We start from the raw sequence: 25,703 nt of genomic DNA on the forward strand, positions 1-25,703 counted from the left end.
GATGCCAGTGTCATTGGTATCAGTTTCGAAGTAATCAAACTGGACAACGGCGTTGAACGTTTGTTTTTATATGGTCGGTTTGGCAAGCGAGCCAAACGAAAAAGTGCTTAGCTTGTAAGGAAATATTTGTTAGCACGTATTGCATATTCATTTGCGTTAACGGTGAAGGAAACCATCGCGAGGAAACCTGCATGCCGGAGTTTTTATAATGTCCTCAAAGGCGTATTAACGTGATTTTGTACCAATACATTCGTGATAGTATACACTCTCCCAATATTGTTGGTATATAAGATTAATCTACACCTCTGTACTTTATGCCAGTATTGTCATTGGCTAGAAAAACGTAACGGCCCTTCAGACTAACTCAGGCTTATAGGCATATCGGCAAACAGCTCTACTGCTAAGCTACCAAAAAGATTATTATGTACGTAATTAAAACTAAATATTTTAAACAATTTGTGTCCTAAGTGTCTACAAGAACAATACTTCCTTTTACAATCCCATCGTTCGCATGTGCCGCCTTTATAATGATTTAGTATCAAGTAATCATAATATTTACATTTTTAACAAAAGGATAAATATTTTAAAAATCAAGTTATTAAGCACTATTCCACATAATCTTTAGGGAAATAATATATATATTATTATTTAAGTGTCTCTTTTGTTTCAACTTTAATTTTATCTTTACTTTCTGTTTAATTTAATTCCATGTTGTGTACACATACTTTGGGTTGTAGCTTAGAACTAAACTTGTTATTACTTATATTTAGATCTACTTTTAGTTATTACCTGTTTTGTGTACCTAATAACAATAAACAATAAAGAAGAAATTTGAAGACTTATAGACAGATACAATCATGGAAAAAAGCTGTAATTTAATTTTAAATCGTTCAAAGGCAAGGCGAAGCTTGAAGCCAATAGGAAAAAAGTTTGACTTAGTATAAGATGAAGAAGAAAAACTGCCTTATGATGTTCGTTACTTCTACTATACACAAAAGATATCTTATTTTTGTATTAGTTAAAGGTTTTGTTGATATAAATTGCAAATTATATTTAAAAAAATTGATTCACGCGAAAACGCTCGCCATAGGCAAATTAGAGCTGTCTTAATAAGATATAGACCTTGTTCCATGGGTGAAGTTTTTTTTTACTACATAATTATTATGATATATTATTAATGTGACGTATATTATTAAACGTGAAATGGACGTTGTAAAAGTTATGAAGTGTTTTGACACACTTCAAATGGACGCACGTCTCAAATGCCAGAGCGTGAAAAAGAACACTGAATGGTTTCCGACGTTATGTCACGTTTACAAATAAGCGAGGCGAAACGTTGGAATAGTTACGGAGTGTTTTGCCATACTTCAACTGTCAGGATCTTTCAAATGTCGTGCGTGACAAAACACTGCGTATACTCGACGTTACACCACGTTTATTAATAAAGGCCACGATGTATATTGTATATCTATTTGAATAACTTACCTCGGTGTTACAATAGCTGTTGGTGTACGGTTGAGTTTGCCATTTATTTTTCAGCTTTAGGGAAGCGTGCAAAAGCATAATATTATATTGATTACGGATTTAACAGGTTGAATATACAACGTGTAAATGAAAACAGAAATAGTACTTCACAGTCTTTGGAGGTACATTATGTAATTTCTCTGTGAAACTAAAAACCAAATAATTTAAGGGTAAACCACTGCCATAGTTTTTACTGAAAGAAATCAGATACAGCAATAAATTATATGCAAAATTAAAATCATGTAGCTCCTATTGGATAGAAGCAGGCGCTAGTTTGCGGAATTCCATAATATATTATGAAAATTAAGGTTAAAAAAGCAGGTTAATCTGTATGGTGTGATGTATAATTTCTTCAATCTTTATACTTCACACCAAACAGATCTTCGGCAATGTACCCTCTACGCACGTTTCGCTCCTAAACGGAGCATCCTCAGGAGATGTTGACCTTACAATGAATAATTGTTAAGTAGTAACTTAACAATCATACATTGTTAACAATTATACATTCGTTTCGGAGCGAAACCAATGTATTAATTTATGTAATAATATTAATTTTCATAATATATCATGTGACTTTAGATACGCTTCGCATAGAGTAAGTACTATGCGCGTGTCGGTCTTTTATCTTCAATAGAGTCGTCATAATTAAACACTTAGAATGTTTAGAATTCGTTTGTATGGAGAAAAAAGTATGCTTTTTGTGATTTAATATTTTTAGAGGATTGATTCATTATGAAATATACTTATGCATCCGTCAAAATTTTTTCGTAATTCGGTTACACCTTGTATATTGTGGCAGGCTATTTATGCGCAAGGTATCTTAGATATTTCGTAATTCGGTTACACGTTGTATATTGTGGCAGGGTAATTATGCGCAAGGTATCTTTCAATAATTGAAAAGGTTGAAATAATAAGGGTCTAAAATGTGAAATAATGTGACGAGTTTTTGTTCAAATTAGTTAGCGGGAACTGTTGTGGAATGATGGAATGAGGAATGATGATATAATAAGACATTATTAAAATAACGATTTAAATTATTTTATTATATAATTTAATTTATTGTTTTAATGACTCCTATTCCCATTTGATTTCATTTAAACAAACAAGTAATTATAATGGCGGACATCCGTATCCCTCCTAACAAAAGGGTACTTACCAACTTACAAAGTAAATTTTCAAATCATTCGGATAACTCCATTAATTATTAAACCCCTTCAATTATAAGCTATGTTACAAGCGATAATGACAACGTTACCGACTTGCGTAGCTGTTTTGTTTAAAGTACATAAACTTGGCGGTAACATTAAATATATAAATTTAAAATACATATAAAAATTTCGCCACTTGCAGGATTGGAAACCTCATCCCTCTGGCAATCTCGGCCTCAGTGCTTTGCCAACGAAGCCACGATCCTCAAAAATTAATGTTTCCTACTAGATTACGCCACAGTCACTATATGATTGATAAAAAGGCATATGGCAATATTGGCATCGCATCGGTGGGTGGTATGAGAACCGTGGCTTAGTTGGCAAAGCACTCATCCCCGTTAGCTATGTGCTTCTTCTAGTACATATTCACCACTATAACCTTACCGATAAGGAGCAAGGTACTGAATTGAGTGACCTCGCCAGATCGATGGGTCCGATGCAAGTCTGCGGCACTTGGTAGGGTGGCATCTTTTGGCACAACACGGGGTAAAGTGGCTCCATTGCTATGCTGTCAAAATAAAAATCAGCTATGTGCGAGTTGGAATTGTACAAGTTTTTAATTGTCTGTAAAATCTTTGACCGTGCTTCATTTCTATTACTTACTTCGTTAGAGTTCCGGTTGATTTTTAAAATCATGATGAATAACGTTTTTATTTGGATAAGAATTAATATTATTTTTATAAAAAAACCGCACTGTTTTTGTATCATGAGATTTTACTCTAAAAAAAGCTTTTTTAATACTCCGTCCTGCCAGTTCCTGACATCTGCCCAGTTGACCATCTCCAATCAGATAAACGACCGTAACCTTGTGAGGGCGCAATATTAATTTGAAAAAATATCGTTTTCTAAATAAGTATTAAGATCATAAAGCACTGCTACTTCAGAGTTAAATCGTCCATTTAATCACGACCTGTCACGAACGCACACTTTCAATGTTCGAACTATAAGAACTTTACTATAATAATGATTAATTTACCTTGCATCTGCCTGCATGAATATCTCCATGTTCTGGCAATTTGCTGCAGAACCCATAACACAAACCACTTCGCCGTAGTCCTGGAATACAATGTTTAGTAAAATTTATCATGTTTGTATCACCCGGTGATAGCAAGGCTTCGGCTTTCCTTTCGGGAGGACCGTGTTCTACATCTTACTTTTGGGAGTTATGTACGCTTTTAATTTAAGCAATTAAATATCACTTCATTTAACGGTGTAGGACAACATCGTTAGTAAATCATCAAACCTGAGAATTCTGAATAATGTTCTGAAGGGCGCGTGAAGTCTACCAATTCGCATATGGCCAGCGAGTCACAGCCGTAACCCTTTTCATTCTTACAGGAGTCCCGTGCCCTGTCGTGGGGGATCATTATCATCAACCCATAACCGAATGTGTTGATGATGAATGTTTCGCTCTCTTAACATTTAATTAATATCATGCATGGAGACAGGTATTCAGAACTTAAAGACTTTCCACGCTGCTTCAATGCCGTTGCTTTATTATCACATGATTGTGATAATAATAACATCGCTATACATTATGATTTTTCATTGATAAAAATCGTCAGATCATATTAAAGTAATTCAATGTTTTAGAAAAGGCAAGATGTGTCCTGAGGTCACATGGTAGGTTACAAAAGTGAAATCACAATTCGCGATCCAGCTTTATGAGATTTGCTTAGAAACTTAGACCGTCATCTTGTATTCGAGTGGTTAAAGTTCCCACATTGTTCGTAATTACCTGCTTTAACATATATTGATGCCCATTTTGTTGGTTGCCTGGAGAAGATCGTTACGTAGCTATAATTTGGTGTGCAATTAAATTGTATTCATTCATTTATTCATCAGACTTTTCACATAATATACCTGCATGATCTGTATCATCCGATGCACGGAGTTAGCGGTGCAATCCGTAAACAGGGAGACTAGTAGCGGGACGTTATCAACTTGCTCGATGTGTGGTCGAATGTTCTCGATACCTCGCGGGAGTTTTGCCTACATGAAATTATAGTAACCTTTAATGTATTACAAAACCACTTTATGCATTATATATTAAATCAAACAGTGGCGACCACAGGTTTCTGTATAGACTTCCCGGCTAGCTTAGCACTTTCTGGCAGATTATCAGCCGTTGTATACTCATCGCGCAATTTTGTATGGAGATGAATGTTATGAACCCCGGTTAATGTAACGAAAATAAGAATCATTTAGGGCGTGAATTATCTCCCAGGCCCGACCTACAGAGTTCAACAGGCATGAATAGGAGTTTCTTTAGGGATTCCGGAGCATCCCGATTATTGAAAAGGGTGTGTGGTAGTTGATCGCACATATCGGGTTATCTTGGATCTCTTTTCAATCTAGTACTTCTCTTTGCTATACTTCAATCTTTCTTTAAAAAAACGGGTTTCTTTTTATAGAATAGTGCCTGCTATAAAAAGAAACCCGTTTTTTTTAACACAGAAAAAAAGGGAAATTCGCTGGTGTTCCATAATATGATAATCAAAACCGTGTAATAGACGGTTGGGTTGATACACACTTTTAGTCAGTGTTTTCATTAAACCAAGAATCTTTTTGCATATACATCTTGCTTATAGCTTGACTACGTGTTCCCGGGTTTTCTTCGTCGTGTCAGGTGCCAACTTTGTGCTCATGTCGAAACAAAATGCGCGGAGTAGTCAATAGGGAGTTCTTCAAAACAAGAGTTACTGGAACTTTACCCAGTTTTTAGCGTTAACATTGACTATGTGTCAGATACAAACCGGCAAGGTAATAACGTCTCTTACGACAGCCTTGCGGCAGGCGTAAATCTTGCAACCTTTGCCGCCAAACGTCACTCTTATATTTCTGTGTACGCAAAAGGGACGTTTGAAGCAATAATCGCGAGATTTACGCCTGTCGCAAGCCTGTTGTGTGATACGGAATCTTCCTGCTGGTTTCTGCGCAGTGGTAAGTGCAGTACCTAAGTTATAATGGGGAGAGCCATGCAATTTAGCTAAATGTATTGTGTCAGTTACGAACCCGATTGCTCATGTCGAAGTTAAGCGGCGCGGAGTGGTCCGTGGAGTCCGTGAGGCAAGACAGGGAGCGGCATGCGTCCGGGGGCGACTCGCCCGTGTCCTCCGCGTCGTCATTGAGCAGCGAGTCCGTGGACGCTTGGCTCGTGGCCACGCTCCCGCGTTGAAGCTGCTGGAAGGTAGGATTAAGCTGGCTTGTCCGTTAAGTTTTTTGGGTGCACACATCTTTAAACAGCATTTTGTTTGGCAAACTATGTACGCAAAAAGCTCTGAGGAATAAGTTTATCAATCCTGCACCAAGCCTGGGATAGAGTGAGATGCGTATTCTTTCTAAGCGACATGTGTCATGCGGCCCCAAAACTGCCATATGCCATTTGCACAGGATTTTTGCCGAAGGTTTATCGCACATATCGGGTTAATTTGGAAAAAAACACTTTGATGGTGTCTTTTCTGAGGTATGGGGGACCTTATTGAATTACAATATTCAATACGTATTGATTTATGAACATGTTATTACATGTCATCATCATCATAATGTCAATCCATTATCGGCCCACTATAGGTCGCAGGTTTCCTCCCACATTGATCAGGCCCAGCGCGGATTGGTGGACTATACATATAAGGCACATACTTTTTCTAAGGTATGTGCCTTTATGCAATTAAAATAATAATTGCTTCAGCGGTGAAAGAATACATCGCGCAGAAACCTGCATGCCTGAGAGTTTTATATAATGTTCTCAAATGTCTGTGGAGTCCACCAATCCACACTGGGCCAGCGTGGTGGACTACTGCCTAAACCCTTCTCATGTGTGGGAGACCCGTGCCCTGCAGTTGGCCGGTATTGGGTTGATATTATGATGATGATGATGGTGACCAAATGGCAAAAAACAATCTTGCTCTACCCCGACCTAGGGCTCAGCCACCGCTGTATTAAACTCACAAAATATATATCTGTACAAGGTGTCTCTAAGTTGGACTGATGCATGTTCGCCCTTTCTTTTAAGGAATTAAAACCGTAAGTCACAGGAAACAACGAAGGAAACGTTTTCCTGAATGACGTTCCTCATCGATGAAGTTTCATAGAAATCAGGAAGCAAATTGTTATCCTAAGGATTCCACGATTCCCGGCGTCTCGGCGGCTGTTCTGTGGGAGAACGGTGAAGGAGGAACAAGACTTTTTAGTTTTTAATTCTCACTAAAGTCATATCTTGTCAAAGAACAAACAGGCAACATTGCGTCGGTGACTGTTGAATCAGAAATTACCTTCAATCCTTGGTGCGTCGTTAGAGAATGGCGGGTCTTCTTAATTTCATCATCAAACTTGACTGTGGTGTGTTCTACGTTAATGGCGCCAGGCGCTGACATTGATAGAACTTTTGATGACGATATGTTCCCACTGTGTATGTGGAAAATATTTGAATTAAAGCATATAGAAATGTATTAAGGTATAATCCGTGCTCGTTCTGAATGGGATACAACCTTTTGGAACTATGGCACTCGCTGTCTCCCGGTTAGAAAATTTGAGTAATTGGGTAGGTAACTCCAGCCACAACAACGCGTTGGGTTTGTAATGAGTAATTGTAATTGAAAAAAGATAATGAAAAATAATAATTTAGAACTATATATTTTTAAATCACATGGCCCAGGTTCCATCTTGGTTCCATCCCATTTTGGGTGCTTCGCTTTAGCAGTATTATTTAAATGACAGGTTATATAAAATAAGGATTATAATTCGAAAACAAAACGTCAAAAACATTAAAATAATACTCCTTTAAGCGTTGTAAGTAAGCTCCTAAACGCACACGGATTTAATGCAGTGCAATGCAAATTCTATAGTATTTTAGCGCTTCGGTCCGTTTGCAAAATTCCTCAAATCATTAACAAAAGATCTTTTTGCAATGCAATGGTTGGTGCAACGGTTTTCGTGCCTTTTACGTAATGTGCGTTAATACCATACAAATTCAGAGTACAGCCTTTTTGTACCGTATCGTTCTGTGAAATGGATTTTTTTTTGAGAGTATTAAACAAAGATAAAAAAAATGTGGATTTTGTGTGAAATTGAATGTATCACAAAAATGATTTTTAGAAAAGTTAATAAATGTTGAGTGTATAATTTGTAAAAATTAATCTAATGATAAAAAAATACAAAATCCAAATGAATCCAATAGTATCAATACTTACAACTCACGAAACTCATGCATGAAATAATGGGGTAGTTACTGAATAGAAACTGATAGTACTGAATAAAAAATAGAGAGTGGGTTATTATCGGTAAATTATTGCTTCCATTTGCTTGTATGAAACGTTTAAATAAATTTAACTTTAATATTAACGTTTAGGTATGGTTATTTATTAATCATAAGTACACTTTAAAAATTTCATCCAAAGAGCTTTCCTTACAAGCAAAAGAAGGCGAGAACATCAAAAAGCGATCCTAGATCACATAGATAAAACACATCTGAAGGAATTAAGTTAGCCAACCTTCAGTCACTTCGCGTCTGTACGCTTCTATTAATCCATTTTAAACGAAGCAACGAAACTGCGCAACGCAATCTGTTCCTTTTCAGTGTAAGCGTTACCTTTTTAAGCGTAAACAATTATTTTGTACATTAAACTCTATTTGAACTTTTCAGGTCTTGTGAAAATAGGACAGCACTATTTAAAATCATTCAGATAGTATATTTATGTACAACAGAATTGGCTCTAATAACTAAATATAAGCTGAAGTATACGATGATAAAGAAGATCGACGACGTAAATTTCGCCAGATGTTTTCCGCCTTTACTTACGCCCAAAATAGTATAAACTATCCAAATAATTCCAGAATATTCTAAGGTGTGTTAGAAATTTATAAATGAATTAAAATTATCGCTATGCTTTCATCTGAGTACTATTGCCTCATCTGGTGTAAGTAGGGCTGGCTCATTTTTTATCAGCCTTTCTTTTCACCTCGGAAATGCAGCCATCTTTCTTTTTATTATACAACGCGGTCATAAATTGTGCAGTAAATAGTTAAGTCAGAAGTTTTAATTCAAATAAAAAATAAAAGATACTAATTAATATTGGATTATGGATACGGTATACATATCGAGCGTCAGTAAATTATAATTGTCAGTTAGATTAAAAAAAAACAAATATCAAATCATCACATACCGCTGTTTCGGGTCAAGTGCGCAGGGTGTTAAAGTGGCTAATGGACAGCATTATTAACTAAACAAAAGCCCTGGACGGGTTCTCAAAAATCGATTATTAGCAGGAATTACGCAGGTCTAATCAACTAGCTAGTAGTTGGACAAGGAAATGTTTTTAACCAAAGGAACTTTGAATATTCGACTCAAGCCAGACATATGTCACCCTGTGGACTTCACCCGTAAACGTGCGCTTTGACTGACGGGGATACAAGCGAAGTGGTTTGGATTGTGCAGGAACAATCATCATAGAGATTTCACCCATTGGTCTTCCGAGCCATGTGCCACATCTCATGGCGACTTTAATCACACAATTAGTTGAATTACGTCGGTAAATTTACTACATCCACGGATCTCCTCATCTCTGTTTTGATTTCGTGGAGATTACAAGACTTATCATAAGTTTTGACAGATGACGTACTAATTTTATAACAATATTTTCCAATCAAAATTTATAATTATACAATGAAAATTTAAGCCCGCATATATCTGCCCATCGCGGCTTGATTGATTTGCAAATTGGGCCAGATTACTTGTAAAATTCGTGTTACGAAGTCACCGAAATTATTGAACGCCTTTGTACATATAGAGCCACAAGGCTAATAAAAAAAATTTAAATCTTTCGTTTAAAGCGTCTCGCACGTATCCGCTTCAGTAAAAACGTACTCAAATACATACCTTTTTAGTAGAAATTAAGTTTCTGAAAACAAATGATTAATTGTGTGTATGTAGATGAAACTTTGTTGTGTTAAGCTGTGTTAATAGTAAAAATGTGCACGTACGTAGATATAATTATGTTAGAGAGAAGCTTATTATTGTAATTTCATGTTATAAACAGTTTTATTACGCGCAAACAATGTTGGAAAGTTATATTAATAAGATTACAGGACAAGTTAAGTTACCAAGATTTAATGTTGTCTTTACATATATAAAAGGTCCCATAACAATTTGTAATCGCCATAAAGTAGTCGTAGATTCTAACTGTTAAATTTGCATAGAGATTACAAAATTACAGCTAACCGAAATGATACAAGGTTTGCATTACGACATGGATTGTAAAAATCTTTTTCTGCGTTGCGGTGGGATGGGAAAGCGCAGAAGCTCTACTAGAGGTCGAAGAAATCGGTGAAGACGTCACCTATAGTGTCGACTCACGGATTAGGGTGACATTGGGACTTATGTGATGATTTGACAGAGATAAAGCGTCCCCCATAAAATAGAACCACGTCTGGGTGAAGTGCAAAATTGGGTACGTGGTTTTTACTTGTGAATACGCTGTGCCGAAATTCAAAATTCAAAATTCAAAATTCAAAATTCATTTATTTCAAGTAGGCCTAATACAAGCACTTTTGAAACGTCAAGTCTGTCCGTGTGTAGTGACTCTACCACCGGTTCGGAAGGCAGATTCTACCGAGAAGAAGCCGGCAAGAAACTCAGCAGTTGCTCTTTTCCAACATCAAAAATTTACATTTTATATTTTAACATTCATTTTTCTATCTTGTGAGAGATGAAAGCGGAGCCGGATGCTTCCAAGCAACCTTGTCATTAAGAAACTCATCAATTGTATAATAACCTCGCTGTAATAAATGTGTTTTAACACATTCTTTAAACTTATGGATTGGTAGGTCCAAAATTACCTTAGGAATCATATTATAAAAGCGTATACTCAATCCCACAAATGACTTCTGCACCTTTCGCAGACGATATGCAGATGTCACTAATTTATGACCATTTCTTGTAAGTCGACTGTTTATATCCACTTTTTGTTTATAAAGACTAATATGTTGTCTTACAAATACTATATTGTTATAAATGTATTGTGAGGCTACCGTAAGTATACCAATTTCTTTAAATTTTTCACGGAGGGATTCACGTGATTTAAGTTTATATATTGACCGTACAGCTCTTTTCTGCAATATGAATATAGTTTCAATATCAGCAGCTTTGCCCCATAATAAGATCCCGTAAGACATCACACTATGAAAGTACGCGAAGTAAACAAGTCTTGCTGTTTCTACGTCAGTAATCTGTCTAATTTTCCTGACGGCGTAGGCAGCCGAGCTTAGTTTACCTGCTAGTGTATCTATATGGGTACCCCACTGAAGCTTACAATCCAAGGTCATGCCCAGAAAAACTGTGGAATCTTCCATTTTTAGTGATTCTCCATTTATTATTATATTTTTATTAACTTTCTTTACATTTGGTAAAATAAATAGCTAGCAATAATTGTGTACTCAGTGATCAAAGTGAGAAATTTATATTCATCATACTTTTAAAAAGTGGTCTCACACTCGCACACAGATTGCTACTATGCGTTCTGAGATAATTGAATATCACTTCTCTACTTAACGAACCTAATCTAACTGAATCTTACATAAACAACGCTAATAACATATTGACTCCACCATTAGTGAATTTGTTAATTTTAATTCTTTATTGCACAATAATATTAAAAAAACATGTATATAGGCGAAACTAATACCTAGAGGTATTTTTTATTTTCTAGCTGTCAACTTTAGGTATAGTGACCAGGGTTATAATTATTTTATAATAATAGAAATTTATATGTGGAGGTGCACTAGATGTATCGAAGTGTAAGCCGAGACCAAGTGTTTGTTTAATACGGTTTTCGTGCCTTTTACGTAATGTGCGTTAATACCATACAAATTCAGAGTACAGCCTTTTTGTACCGTATCGTTCTGTGAAATGGATTTTTTTTTGAGAGTATTAAACAAAGATAAAAAAAATGTGGATTTTGTGTGAAATTGAATGTATCACAAAAATGATTTTTAGAAAAGTTAATAAATGTTGAGTGTATAATTTGTAAAAATTAATCTAATGATAAAAAAATACAAAATCCAAATGAATCCAATAGTATCAATACTTACAACTCACGAAACTCATGCATGAAATAATGGGGTAGTTACTGAATAGAAACTGATAGTACTGAATAAAAAATAGAGAGTGGGTTATTATCGGTAAATTATTGCTTCCATTTGCTTGTATGAAACGTTTAAATAAATTTAACTTTAATATTAACGTTTAGGTATGGTTATTTATTAATCATAAGTACACTTTAAAAATTTCATCCAAAGAGCTTTCCTTACAAGCAAAAGAAGGCGAGAACATCAAAAAGCGATCCTAGATCACATAGATAAAACACATCTGAAGGAATTAAGTTAGCCAACCTTCAGTCACTTCGCGTCTGTACGCTTCTATTAATCCATTTTAAACGAAGCAACGAAACTGCGCAACGCAATCTGTTCCTTTTCAGTGTAAGCGTTACCTTTTTAAGCGTAAACAATTATTTTGTACATTAAACTCTATTTGAACTTTTCAGGTCTTGTGAAAATAGGACAGCACTATTTAAAATCATTCAGATAGTATATTTATGTACAACAGAATTGGCTCTAATAACTAAATATAAGCTGAAGTATACGATGATAAAGAAGATCGACGACGTAAATTTCGCCAGATGTTTTCCGCCTTTACTTACGCCCAAAATAGTATAAACTATCCAAATAATTCCAGAATATTCTAAGGTGTGTTAGAAATTTATAAATGAATTAAAATTATCGCTATGCTTTCATCTGAGTACTATTGCCTCATCTGGTGTAAGTAGGGCTGGCTCATTTTTTATCAGCCTTTCTTTTCACCTCGGAAATGCAGCCATCTTTCTTTTTATTATACAACGCGGTCATAAATTGTGCAGTAAATAGTTAAGTCAGAAGTTTTAATTCAAATAAAAAATAAAAGATACTAATTAATATTGGATTATGGATACGGTATACATATCGAGCGTCAGTAAATTATAATTGTCAGTTAGATTAAAAAAAAACAAATATCAAATCATCACATACCGCTGTTTCGGGTCAAGTGCGCAGGGTGTTAAAGTGGCTAATGGACAGCATTATTAACTAAACAAAAGCCCTGGACGGGTTCTCAAAAATCGATTATTAGCAGGAATTACGCAGGTCTAATCAACTAGCTAGTAGTTGGACAAGGAAATGTTTTTAACCAAAGGAACTTTGAATATTCGACTCAAGCCAGACATATGTCACCCTGTGGACTTCACCCGTAAACGTGCGCTTTGACTGACGGGGATACAAGCGAAGTGGTTTGGATTGTGCAGGAACAATCATCATAGAGATTTCACCCATTGGTCTTCCGAGCCATGTGCCACATCTCATGGCGACTTTAATCACACAATTAGTTGAATTACGTCGGTAAATTTACTACATCCACGGATCTCCTCATCTCTGTTTTGATTTCGTGGAGATTACAAGACTTATCATAAGTTTTGACAGATGACGTACTAATTTTATAACAATATTTTCCAATCAAAATTTATAATTATACAATGAAAATTTAAGCCCGCATATATCTGCCCATCGCGGCTTGATTGATTTGCAAATTGGGCCAGATTACTTGTAAAATTCGTGTTACGAAGTCACCGAAATTATTGAACGCCTTTGTACATATAGAGCCACAAGGCTAATAAAAAAAATTTAAATCTTTCGTTTAAAGCGTCTCGCACGTATCCGCTTCAGTAAAAACGTACTCAAATACATACCTTTTTAGTAGAAATTAAGTTTCTGAAAACAAATGATTAATTGTGTGTATGTAGATGAAACTTTGTTGTGTTAAGCTGTGTTAATAGTAAAAATGTGCACGTACGTAGATATAATTATGTTAGAGAGAAGCTTATTATTGTAATTTCATGTTATAAACAGTTTTATTACGCGCAAACAATGTTGGAAAGTTATATTAATAAGATTACAGGACAAGTTAAGTTACCAAGATTTAATGTTGTCTTTACATATATAAAAGGTCCCATAACAATTTGTAATCGCCATAAAGTAGTCGTAGATTCTAACTGTTAAATTTGCATAGAGATTACAAAATTACAGCTAACCGAAATGATACAAGGTTTGCATTACGACATGGATTGTAAAAATCTTTTTCTGCGTTGCGGTGGGATGGGAAAGCGCAGAAGCTCTACTAGAGGTCGAAGAAATCGGTGAAGACGTCACCTATAGTGTCGACTCACGGATTAGGGTGACATTGGGACTTATGTGATGATTTGACAGAGATAAAGCGTCCCCCATAAAATAGAACCACGTCTGGGTGAAGTGCAAAATTGGGTACGTGGTTTTTACTTGTGAATACGCTGTGCCGAAATTCAAAATTCAAAATTCAAAATTCAAAATTCATTTATTTCAAGTAGGCCTAATACAAGCACTTTTGAAACGTCAAGTCTGTCCGTGTGTAGTGACTCTACCACCGGTTCGGAAGGCAGATTCTACCGAGAAGAAGCCGGCAAGAAACTCAGCAGTTGCTCTTTTCCAACATCAAAAATTTACATTTTATATTTTAACATTCATTTTTCTATCTTGTGAGAGATGAAAGCGGAGCCGGATGCTTCCAAGCAACCTTGTCATTAAGAAACTCATCAATTGTATAATAACCTCGCTGTAATAAATGTGTTTTAACACATTCTTTAAACTTATGGATTGGTAGGTCCAAAATTACCTTAGGAATCATATTATAAAAGCGTATACTCAATCCCACAAATGACTTCTGCACCTTTCGCAGACGATATGCAGATGTCACTAATTTATGACCATTTCTTGTAAGTCGACTGTTTATATCCACTTTTTGTTTATAAAGACTAATATGTTGTCTTACAAATACTATATTGTTATAAATGTATTGTGAGGCTACCGTAAGTATACCAATTTCTTTAAATTTTTCACGGAGGGATTCACGTGATTTAAGTTTATATATTGACCGTACAGCTCTTTTCTGCAATATGAATATAGTTTCAATATCAGCAGCTTTGCCCCATAATAAGATCCCGTAAGACATCACACTATGAAAGTACGCGAAGTAAACAAGTCTTGCTGTTTCTACGTCAGTAATCTGTCTAATTTTCCTGACGGCGTAGGCAGCCGAGCTTAGTTTACCTGCTAGTGTATCTATATGGGTACCCCACTGAAGCTTACAATCCAAGGTCATGCCCAGAAAAACTGTGGAATCTTCCATTTTTAGTGATTCTCCATTTATTATTATATTTTTATTAACTTTCTTTACATTTGGTAAAATAAATAGCTAGCAATAATTGTGTACTCAGTGATCAAAGTGAGAAATTTATATTCATCATACTTTTAAAAAGTGGTCTCACACTCGCACACAGATTGCTACTATGCGTTCTGAGATAATTGAATATCACTTCTCTACTTAACGAACCTAATCTAACTGAATCTTACATAAACAACGCTAATAACATATTGACTCCACCATTAGTGAATTTGTTAATTTTAATTCTTTATTGCACAATAATATTAAAAAAACATGTATATAGGCGAAACTAATACCTAGAGGTATTTTTTATTTTCTAGCTGTCAACTTTAGGTATAGTGACCAGGGTTATAATTATTTTATAATAATAGAAATTTATATGTGGAGGTGCACTAGATGTATCGAAGTGTAAGCCGAGACCAAGTGTTTGTTTAATTGTGTTGTATCGGTAGAGAGCACTGACGCACCTATATGTAGTGACGTCACCAGTGTCGGGTCTAGTCAGTTGCGACGCAGTGTTGCCGCGCTCGCGGCCCAGCGTCTGAGACGACAGCGGAGAGCCCGGCTTGCTGTCGACAACACTCATTCACTAACCCAGAACTGGAACGACACTTAATATTTGAGGGCATATCAAATATTAAGCGTCGGTTTATGACGTAAACATAGCACCAACTACACTCCATTTTTTCTAACCTGTCTTATAAGGTAAAAAGTATTTTCCATCACTTTTTGGTGTAAAGTATTGAAAAAAAACAATCAAAAGAGGTATTCTTAATGTAAGTCTGTTTTTATTATTTTCTTCACAATTTGAAAATGAACTTTAGACTAAAAAGTCAAAAAAGATTGTTTACATTATAAGACAAGTTTGAATAAATAGACTTTAAAGCTGAGCTTGAAATTTTAAAAGCGTTTCTTTTTACCGATTTACATCTCATCGACATCAGTTACACGTTTAATTATATTATTTTCTATTTGAAGTGTTCGCGGCTCTATTTCGTTTAGTCGCATCACGTGTTTATTCCTGAACTATTAATCTTGCACTCTGATTCAGAACATGGCAATAAGAACATTTGCCTGGATAAAATCTACGGCAGAATGAAATATATCAAAAGGTCCGAGAAATTCTTGGTTTACAGGATTTTCATCACAAGTTTACCAAAAGCAGTAAAGATTTACGTGTAATAGGAGCTATATTATAGAAGGGCTGCGTACTGAAGACAGGCGAACGCTTTAGTTCTCTTCAATCGTTGAGGCCTATAGAGCTGGATTAGTGAGGACGTAATAATAGTTTCCTTTCAGCGAGTTGCCGCGATAGACCGTAAAACTTTTGACACATTGATGGCTGCACAGGCTGTGTGCCTGAGACCTTTTTATATGGCAGGCTAAATTTTATGATTAGAAAATTATACACAAATTGGCCAGATTGGCTAGCAGCTTTAAAGCTTTCAAAAAGTTTAAACTCTCTCAATCAGCGACCTAAGGAAACCAAATAAAAAATAGTATAATTGGCGGTATTATAAAAAATAGTATAATTATAAAAATACACAATTTGAGTAACAAAGTACTACTTAGGCACTAGAGGTCTATAGAGCAGCTGTGTCCAATGAAATCTATGGATGCCGATGGTCACGTAGTTGACAATAATATCATTGAATCACTAGAGTCATTGCCTGCACTAATTTACCAACGAGAGAAGAACAGGTTAGACTGAACGATACTTGAGAATTAGTTATTGACGACTGAACTCATGTGTATGAGATTTCCTGACGACTTTCAATTCTTGCTAGTCCCGCCTACCTCAACTCCACCCGCAAAGTCCCATGCGGGAGGCGACGCCTATTGCAAGATTCAGTGTGTGTCGTGCCGCGTCGCACGAACAAATTCATGCCTAATCGAGTACCTCGAAACTAATCGAGTAATCTCTAAGGAAAATTCACGTGAGTTCACCCATCAAAATGCATTTAAATTGAATTTTTTTCATGACAGTTGAACTTCTAAGATGCTTGAAAATCTGTTATTAGCTAAATGTCGATTTATTAATAAGGGAGCTAAGTAACACTAGTTGAGTACACAGGAGGTTGTTTATCTTAAATTTCTTTACCCAACTAGGCCTGTGGACCTAAAATACTTTAAGATATATCATGAAATATACATTTGCTTTATATGCTAAGTCATGACAGACTAATGCACGTGGCATTTGCAGCCCAGTGGACCACAAAGTGTAAATTGTTTTGCGACGTCAATTTTAGTGCGTAGTAGTTTATTACTCAATGATTTTAAGACGTTAACATTTTAATTGATATTCCATTTAAATTAACTCGCATGTAAGTACCATTTTCAAAAATATCTTTCAGAATATAGTATGTATGTTTGTATATCTAAATTCTACAAGCTGTGTCTATATTCTCTAGAGAATCTATCTATACACAGTTTACGTTGACAGAAGTTTTAGAGAAAAAACAAGTGAAGATGTTTTATTAAATGTAGGAGACATTGAAAGGTTTCAGCAGATAAGTTCATGCAAAAGGACACAATAGAATGTTGCTTTTTTTTAAGTAGTAGCTCTTTTTCGTAAAAATATTACGTTGCCAAAATTTAACTGCAATAAGTATGTTAGGTTAGGACAAAAGATCCTGGAGGGTCGAAGTGCATCCGCTGAAGCGGGCCTCATTACAAGATAGATAGATGTTAGGTTGAATACGATAGAGTTAGTGGCGTGCACAGAATTTTGACCAGAGTATACATAAACCTTTTCCTTTATCAGTAATACATAAATGGGCAGGGTAGGCAGTGCTTTTACGCATGTATGAAGTGCACGCCACACGTGCATAGAGTAACGGTGGCTGTCCAAAAGGGTGAGCGGTGGGCGAAGAAAACATACATTTCTCGCACATGCTAGTGGTAAGCCAACCCAAAAGTTAGCACTGAGGGCCTTATTAATAAAGGAGGCGTAACGTTGGAACAGCTATGCATTGTCTCATAACACATCAACTGACACCACCTATCGCATGTCAGAGTGTGAAATAGCACTGCTAAATTTAGCTTCATTATTCCGACATTATACTACTTTTATTTATAAGGCCCTGGAAATCGATAAATAATCCTGTTAAATAAAAAAAAAGAGTTAAACGTTACATTAGTTATCTAACACTTAGAGAGACATTGAAAATCATTCAAGGTACGAGTAAATCGATTTATAAACAAACATTCATGGCAATTAGAAAATGACATTCACACTCCAAATTAAAATGAGGAAATTATTTCAAAAATATGTACCGTGTTTACATGTGAATGGATGAGCATGTCAGACAGAAATAGTTTTAATTCTCTTTTGCTAGTATAATTTACAATATTCGTTAGTTAAATTCGAACGTAAATATTACAAGCATTAAAACATAGACACAGTTATCGGGAGGGCATGAGCAGTATGAATTTTACTTTTTTTTTTTTTTTTTTTATGCATACTATTTTGCAGAAAAGACAAAGACTTTTTTAAGTCTTGAATAATTGATGATATTTTAAGATATTTTTTTCGTAAATTTAATGCAATCAACATAAATAAATAATAAATAAATAAATTTGTTTTCTTATCAGCTAAAAGCTTTCCAATAAATTTTGTTCTGTATATCATACGTAAAGATATATAATATACTATTAGTAAGTAGCCACGTCTGTTTTTAATATAATTTAGTTATTCTATGTTTGGGGCCATCCATAAATTACGTGAGGTGTTATAAATTTTCTGTCCTCCCTTCCCCCGTGGTGAGATTGTCGTGATAGTTTATTCAACCCCCTCCCCCATCCCCTAATCTCAAGTGATTAAATTGAGCTATTTGTTATAAAACAAATATGGTGGTTTGACATTCTCTTGATGTATAAAGTTGAAGTGTAAATGAAATTATTTTCTTTCGCACGAATTACTAAATGATCTTAGCGATTACGATTAAGATAAAATCTTAAGCATGTCTGGATGAAATGGACCAAAATAGTATAATTTTTTTTTGTTTCAATCAGAAAATAAATCATCAAAAAAAAAGTGATACTTGCTGAGATCTCCTCTCTCCCACGTAAGATTAAATGAGATTTGACTCTACCCCCTCCTACCCCCCCCCCCCCCCCCCTTAACATCTCACGTATTTTATGAACACCCCCTTTTGAAAATGCCCCCGCGATAACGCAGTCTATTATCACCAATAAATCAATAAGTAAAACAATTAATAACACCAAATATTAAACCAATGTTAAAACATTTATTTCAAGTAAAATATATTAAACGTACAGATTATCTTTAGTTTTGGGTGATAAGGAAATTTACTATGTTCTGAGATGGCAGAACAGTAAGGTTATTAGTTATACAACGAACATTAGCTTGCTGTAATCCGCGGTATTCAGACAAATCTGTGTGGATAATGCTCCAAATTTTAGGAGTGAGAAGTTGGGGCACGCCGGGCATTTTTATTAATAATTGATAATTAAGATATCATATAATCAACAATAAATCAACTTTAGGCGATAAGGGAAAAACTTATGGGTTTGGGTCACCGAAGACCTCAACATGCTCGTAATGTAATGCGTCAGACTAGCGACGCGTAGTATAGCGCGCGTATACGCATTTATACACTAATACATTGTTTTGGATGGATAAAATCTTGTGATTTTGCGACAACGTCAGCAGCCTCTGGTTTATTATAATGCCCCTGGTTTTTTATAATTTTATTTCTGTAATTACTCCATAAACAAAAGATCGATTAAAGAAATATTTTATTGAAAAAAAAAATTGTGTTGACTTCATTAAAGTTTTATTCTATTTTAAAACAACAAAAAAAAAAACAAATTGCTATTCAAATACGACAAGTGATGTAATAACACACCTGTTGCGTAAAGGCCGCATAGCTGTCGCGATAATTTTTACACGCCAGGCGTGTGGAACCGCATGCTCGTAGCGCCTGCATTACAAATCATATCCCGTGGGAAACGTTTGTTTCCCACGGGATATGTAATTAGAACGTAATAAACGCGGACGAATTTATCCTTAGAGATTTGTGTGGCTGCCGCGGTTAAAACAAACCAAGCCTTATGTTCATTGTATAAAAAAATGCTTAAAATGAATGTAGCCTTAAAGTCAAGAATTTCTCTATCCTCAAATTACATACCTGGTAGGCCGATCGCTCATAAGTGATATGTGGCAGTTCCATCCTGATTCTAAGCCCATTTTTTCGCTAAAGACACGCGAACGCAACTCATTCTCCTTACTGAAGTGAACGAAGCGAATGCAGGCGCGCTCGAGGCGTTCTATCAACTCCACCATATCGCTTTGCGCCTGGTACTGCATCGTCACCATACCTATAAAAACCTGTAAAAAAATTGTTAACTCATTCATCATCGTCATCAAATCAATCCATTACCGGCCCAGTACAGGGGTACGAATCACGATTTAATTATGTTACTTTACGTATATGCCTGTGGGCATATCTGGCTTCAGTTGCCAACATGACGTCAAGTCATCAAGACGTATAGATAAAAATAGGAAATTGGTGAAACGTGTTTATCACGTCCGAAAGGATAATAAAGGATGTCATATCACTTAATGCACGTAATTATACTTCATGTGGTTCAGATTATGTAAAGTTACATTAAAAAACTAATTAAATTAAACACACATAGTTGGTGCCATCAGTGTGGCCAGTAAAAAAGGATTTGAATTTTCCCACATTGTCGGGAGTTAAGTTCAAAGTGTGAATGAAGAACGCAAGTGCCTGTAAGTCAAATAGTCTATGATTATATACAAATCGTAATAACAATGAGAGTCACTAAAACTTAACCACAATAACAAGTTAACATTAAAACTTTTATGACAATAATAAAAACGACAGAAGAGTACTTATTAAGTCTGTATATAGATTTTAATGAGGATATAATAGATTACCTGATTACATTGCATGTCAAAATATCCATCAGCGTCGCTGACGTCGTCATCCGTTATCTCGTTAAATAGCAATGAATCTGAAACGGTAATAGAACAATATATATGGGGTAAGACTCCCAAGAACTCCTTTTGTGTTATTCTTAAACATTGTTATTCTTAAACATATTGCCCCCCCTCAAATGAAGAAATCTCATTGGGTTACGTTACCTGTAGAATGGAAATGTAGGGCGGGCGCGTCCGGCCAGTCGTGCGAATGCGGCGCGTACAGAGAGCGACTGTCTGCCGGCAGTTCCAGGTACTGTTGTGCGAGGGTCGACGATATGCCACGGGTTAGGGGTCTTAAAACAAACAACAAAATATTTCTCACAGGCTCCTGGTAAATATAAACACATCTTTTTATTCTATTTTTATAAATTAATATTCATAATTCACATGCTAGAACTCTCTTCAGAATCTTGGCGTCTCGAACCTCTTATGAGTTTATATGGACGCTGCACATTCCTCTTCAACTAAATAAATACTTAAAAATACCTAAAAACAATATAAAAATATTTAAAGATAATTTATAGTAACATCGATTCGTTACTTGCTCCGTCGACTCGCGCATGCTACTTAAAGACCGGTTTGCGCTCGAAGGGCAAGTTAATCCAAAATATGATTTGGTGTTAAATTAAGACTGGGTCGATCGGTCGATCTTTTATATATATATATAATTATATATATATATAAAAGATTACGACCCAGTCTCAATTTAACACCAAATCATATTTATATATATATATATATAATCGACCAGTAGTACGAGAAACAGATAAGGGTTCAATATAAATGCTATAACTCCCTGACAGATAACCCCGCTTCAATCAAGGTACTATGGTTTAACTTGTTCAAGTTACAGTAGCCACTGTGCAGTTAACTTACTTGTAAGCGAAGGCCGTGCAATAAGCAGTCAGCGAATTACGCTGATAGAAGTCAATGATTTTCTTGCGGTCTGAAGGCGAGATCGGCGTCAGATCCCTTCCGTTCCAGTAATCCACGCACGAGTCCAGGATTATATCCGCCGTGCCCTTGATAATGAGATTTGTTTTAGAACGAAATACACTTTATTGTACACCAAAAAAAAAAAAAAAAGAAGCATTAGGAAAAAAAAAAGGAGAAAAGGTAAAATAGGCGGCCTTATCGCTTAAAAGCGATCTCTCCCAGGCAACCTACGGAATCAAATTGAGAACATGAAGTTAAGAGTTATAGTAATAATTCAGGACCATGCAGATATGGCCCACATGATGGTTAGTGGAAACTGTAGGATCTGCTAATAGCGTCCCCTAGTCACTGGCTCGGCAATGCTTACGACCAACTGTCACACGTGTACTCTCGCCTGCGGCTCGGGTAATACTGACGTAGAAACATTGCTCAGGAACACACGAGACAGTGTAATCACATACACTACAGAAACCATCGCGTATAAACAGAGCAAGACTTTACGAGGAGCACGGCCTGCGTGTTAAAAGCCTGACGTGCCTGTAATTACACCGGCTACCATACAGACCGGTACACAGCATTGCAACAATGCTGCTCAGCGGCAGAAATAAGCATGGCGATGGTTCTTCCCCAGACGAGCTCTTGACAAAAGAACCTCTCCTACTACTAAAACTATCGTGAGTAAACTTCCTCCCCGAGAGGATAAACCGATATTGATTTTGTTTCTTATGTTTGAAAGGTGAATAAGTCGGAAGGGTTTTAGCTAGGTATGATAAAACACGGTCCAAGATGGCCGCCGGCACAAAATGGCGGATTACATATTGTTTTACAGCCTCCTCAATATGGGTATCAAATGAAAGGTCATGACTAGTAGAACACTACAAACTATGATACATTTCAAATCCAAGATGGCTGCCATCACAAAATAGCGAATACTCCCTAAATATGGGAGTTGTGAAAAATAATGTAATTCGCCAAAATGAAAGGGAATTAATGATAGAATGATGTACATTTTATTGAAAGTCGGAGTTTATTATGAAATGAACGGTTTTATTTAATACGGAAGTTATATATTTATTTTAACTGTGTAATTGACGGCTGACGGTCACGCCGCTTCACGCGTGCTCATGACTTAAACCCCAAATAGGTTCAAAACTAGTCGTTGAATCTCCAACCAAATTCACGTGAGTTCAGCCGTTAATTACACGTTTAAGATGAGATTTATTGCAATAGCACAGAGTGCCAAGTGCGTAAATTTCTACCTTCGTTTATTTATTCAATCGTTCGAGCGTGAATGTTGTCAACGAATTATTTGGTAACGAAAGAGCGCATTCAAACCTACTGCCACTAGGTGGCGCTACGATGGCACACGGTGTTAAATTAAATACAAAATTGTTTGTTAGCTCTGGATGTACATTAATCTGTCAAAGTATGGAGTAGTAACATTTTGATTCTTTGTTCGTTCATATAAAATGACATATTCATAGAATTCAAACGGTTGTACCCACTGGGTAGGGCTTCGACTTCACTTTTGACTCGGCCCGAGTCGGAATTCCAGCACGCACCTGTATCTTTTCTAAGTTACTTGCGTATTAACTAAATAAAACATCACTTGCTTCGACGTTGACGGAAAACATCGTGAGCCAAACTGCATGCCTGAGAGTTCTCCATAACGTTCTCAAGGGTGTGTGGAATCCACCAATACATACTGGGCCAGCTAGGTGGACTTAACCTTAACCCCTTCTCATTGTGGGAAGAGACCCGTGCCATGTAGTGGGCCGATAATGGGTTAGCTATGTCTCATAGAATTTGCACTAAATCCTTACCTGTGTCAACATCTGTAGCTGGTGGGAGTGATCCTTCACGAGTACGGCCAGCATATGTGGTAGGGGCACCTTTACTCGCGTACTCAGGTGCAGAGAGCGGACGAAACGAGTCTCCCGTCTGATCGTGTCCGCTTGCTGCAAGCATCATACTTCAAATACCAGTCTTACTTAGTAAGCTTCCACTCAAAGCAATTCATCACCACTGGAAAATGTTTGTGTGATGAGCATAAATGTTTGTCATCAAAAAAAAAAATTCATCAGTCATCTTAGTACCCATAACACAAGCTAAGCTTTTTTTTTTGGAGCTAGATTGCGATGTGCGTATTGTCGTAGTGTATTTATTATTTATTTAATTATAGACTCGTTTTTGTATAAAGCGGGGTTGTAAGAGTAAAATATAACTTAAACGCCTTGTTTCAAAGTCATTTTAGTCCGCGAATTCCGCCAATGTAGCAAGCGCGGAATTGGCGGAATTTGCGGAATTAAAACGAGTCCATTTTTCTGTGTCGTTGCAGTGTTGCGATACTCGACAACGAATCCACGATTGCCAGTATGAAAATCTTATACTTAGCGTACAGTACTTACTACTATTTAACAATTCCATGCCCCCAATGTCTCTACTGCAAGATGTAAACAAATTATATATATATAGATAGAAATTTCCCATATTGAACCAATGAATGGCTCGAGTAAAATACTGTTACAGAAAACCTTATTACTACGAAAGCAACCTTACATAATCGCACGAAATGTGTTTGTAACCAATACCTATGAAACAACAAAGTAAATCTGAGAATAGTCCATATTTCGAAACGTTTCTAGATCATCCTGATGTTTACGATTTCAGAGTAAAGATATTCCGAGACCTCCGATAAATATAAAAGCGAGCGCCCGTCGCGACTGAGTCATCCCTCCGTCACAAGGTAACCTTGTATAAAACGTGCATACGTCCCATTATGACATACGCCAGCGTCGTATTCGCCCATCGCCCTCACAGCTCTTACAGGAGCTTTCAAGTCCTGCAGAACAAATTTATGCGTATGACCACGGACAGTCCGTGGTACATGCGCAACGTAGATCTCCACCGAGACCTCGATCTTCCCACCATAGCCCAGTACATGAAAACATTATCAAAGACCTACTTTGAAAATGCAGTCCGACACCCCAACCCCCTAGTGGTCGAGGCGTCCACTTATACCCCCGTCCCCGACGTCGAACCAAAGCGGCGACGTCCGAAGCATGTCCTTGACGACCCTGACGACAAAATAACTACCGACAACGTGTCCCAAAAACACACACACACGCAACATTCACAGCGTCTTCGCCGGCGAAGACGAGGGCCCCGATTTCTGACGTCATCCGGACGTGGATCCTTACCACGGTCACGGGGGCGTTCGGACTAAACAATGATTAGTCCAAAAGTCCACCAACAGTCAGATTAACGTCGAACCGAGCCGAGGTCCGAGTCCTCGCAGGATGTCGTCGAGCCCTGGGGCTCTTCTCATGGCGAGCTTTCGCGCTCGCCCACTCCCCCGGTGACGCCGTAGCAACCCCTTAGGTGGTTATCGGCAAGTGTCCTTCCGAAAAAGCAAAAAAAAAAAAAAAAGCGACTGAGTCAATCTGCTCTGGGAGCGAAGAGAAGTAACATCTAAGCGATAATGTACTGCAACAAGTGATAAGTGAGGAACCTCGTGACTTCGGCTACCATTCTGGACTATTATTGACCTGCGATCGGAAGGGTATTCTGGAACCTAGTGCTGAAGAGCTGATTAAAGTCTTACAATAGCTATCGGGTGTTCTTATAGGGGATCGACAATCGACTTACCAGAAACGGACATAAATTTGTGATATCTGCATATCGTCTGCGAAACGTGCAGAACTCCTTTGTGGGGTTGAGTATACGCTTTTACAACATGATTCCTAAGGAAATTCTTGACCTACCAATGCATACATTTAAAAAA

General features: G+C 36.7%; 1 protein-coding gene across 7 annotated transcripts in view; it reads right to left on the minus strand.

Annotated features, from left to right (window-relative positions):
• Positions 1-25,703, minus strand: part of LOC120629195 (transmembrane protein 94) — a 44,457-nt gene that overhangs the window by 6,538 nt on the left and 12,216 nt on the right. For 2 of the 7 annotated variants that reach the window (XM_039898038.1, XM_039898045.1), the window contains 12 exons: positions 23,743-23,877; positions 21,860-22,005; positions 21,146-21,276; positions 20,939-21,015; positions 20,166-20,365; positions 15,480-15,581; positions 7,007-7,139; positions 5,748-5,915; positions 4,596-4,724; positions 3,709-3,788; positions 3,117-3,240; positions 1,486-1,539 (listed from right to left, as the gene is read on the minus strand). In XM_039898038.1, the coding sequence (XP_039753972.1) occupies positions 1,486-1,539; positions 3,117-3,240; positions 3,709-3,788; positions 4,596-4,724; positions 5,748-5,915; positions 7,007-7,139; positions 15,480-15,581; positions 20,166-20,365; positions 20,939-21,015; positions 21,146-21,276; positions 21,860-22,005; positions 23,743-23,877 (1,479 nt within the window). The remainder of the gene's footprint in view (positions 1-1,485; positions 1,540-3,116; positions 3,241-3,708; positions 3,789-4,595; positions 4,725-5,747; positions 5,916-7,006; positions 7,140-15,479; positions 15,582-20,165; positions 20,366-20,938; positions 21,016-21,145; positions 21,277-21,859; positions 22,006-23,742; positions 23,878-25,703) is intronic. The other 5 variants (XM_039898040.1, XM_039898043.1, XM_039898042.1 and 2 more) reach the window with 5 other exon arrangements.

This window comes from Pararge aegeria, chromosome 14 (genome assembly GCF_905163445.1).
Source record: "Pararge aegeria chromosome 14, ilParAegt1.1, whole genome shotgun sequence".
NCBI classification, from domain to species: Eukaryota; Metazoa; Arthropoda; class Insecta; order Lepidoptera; family Nymphalidae; genus Pararge; species Pararge aegeria.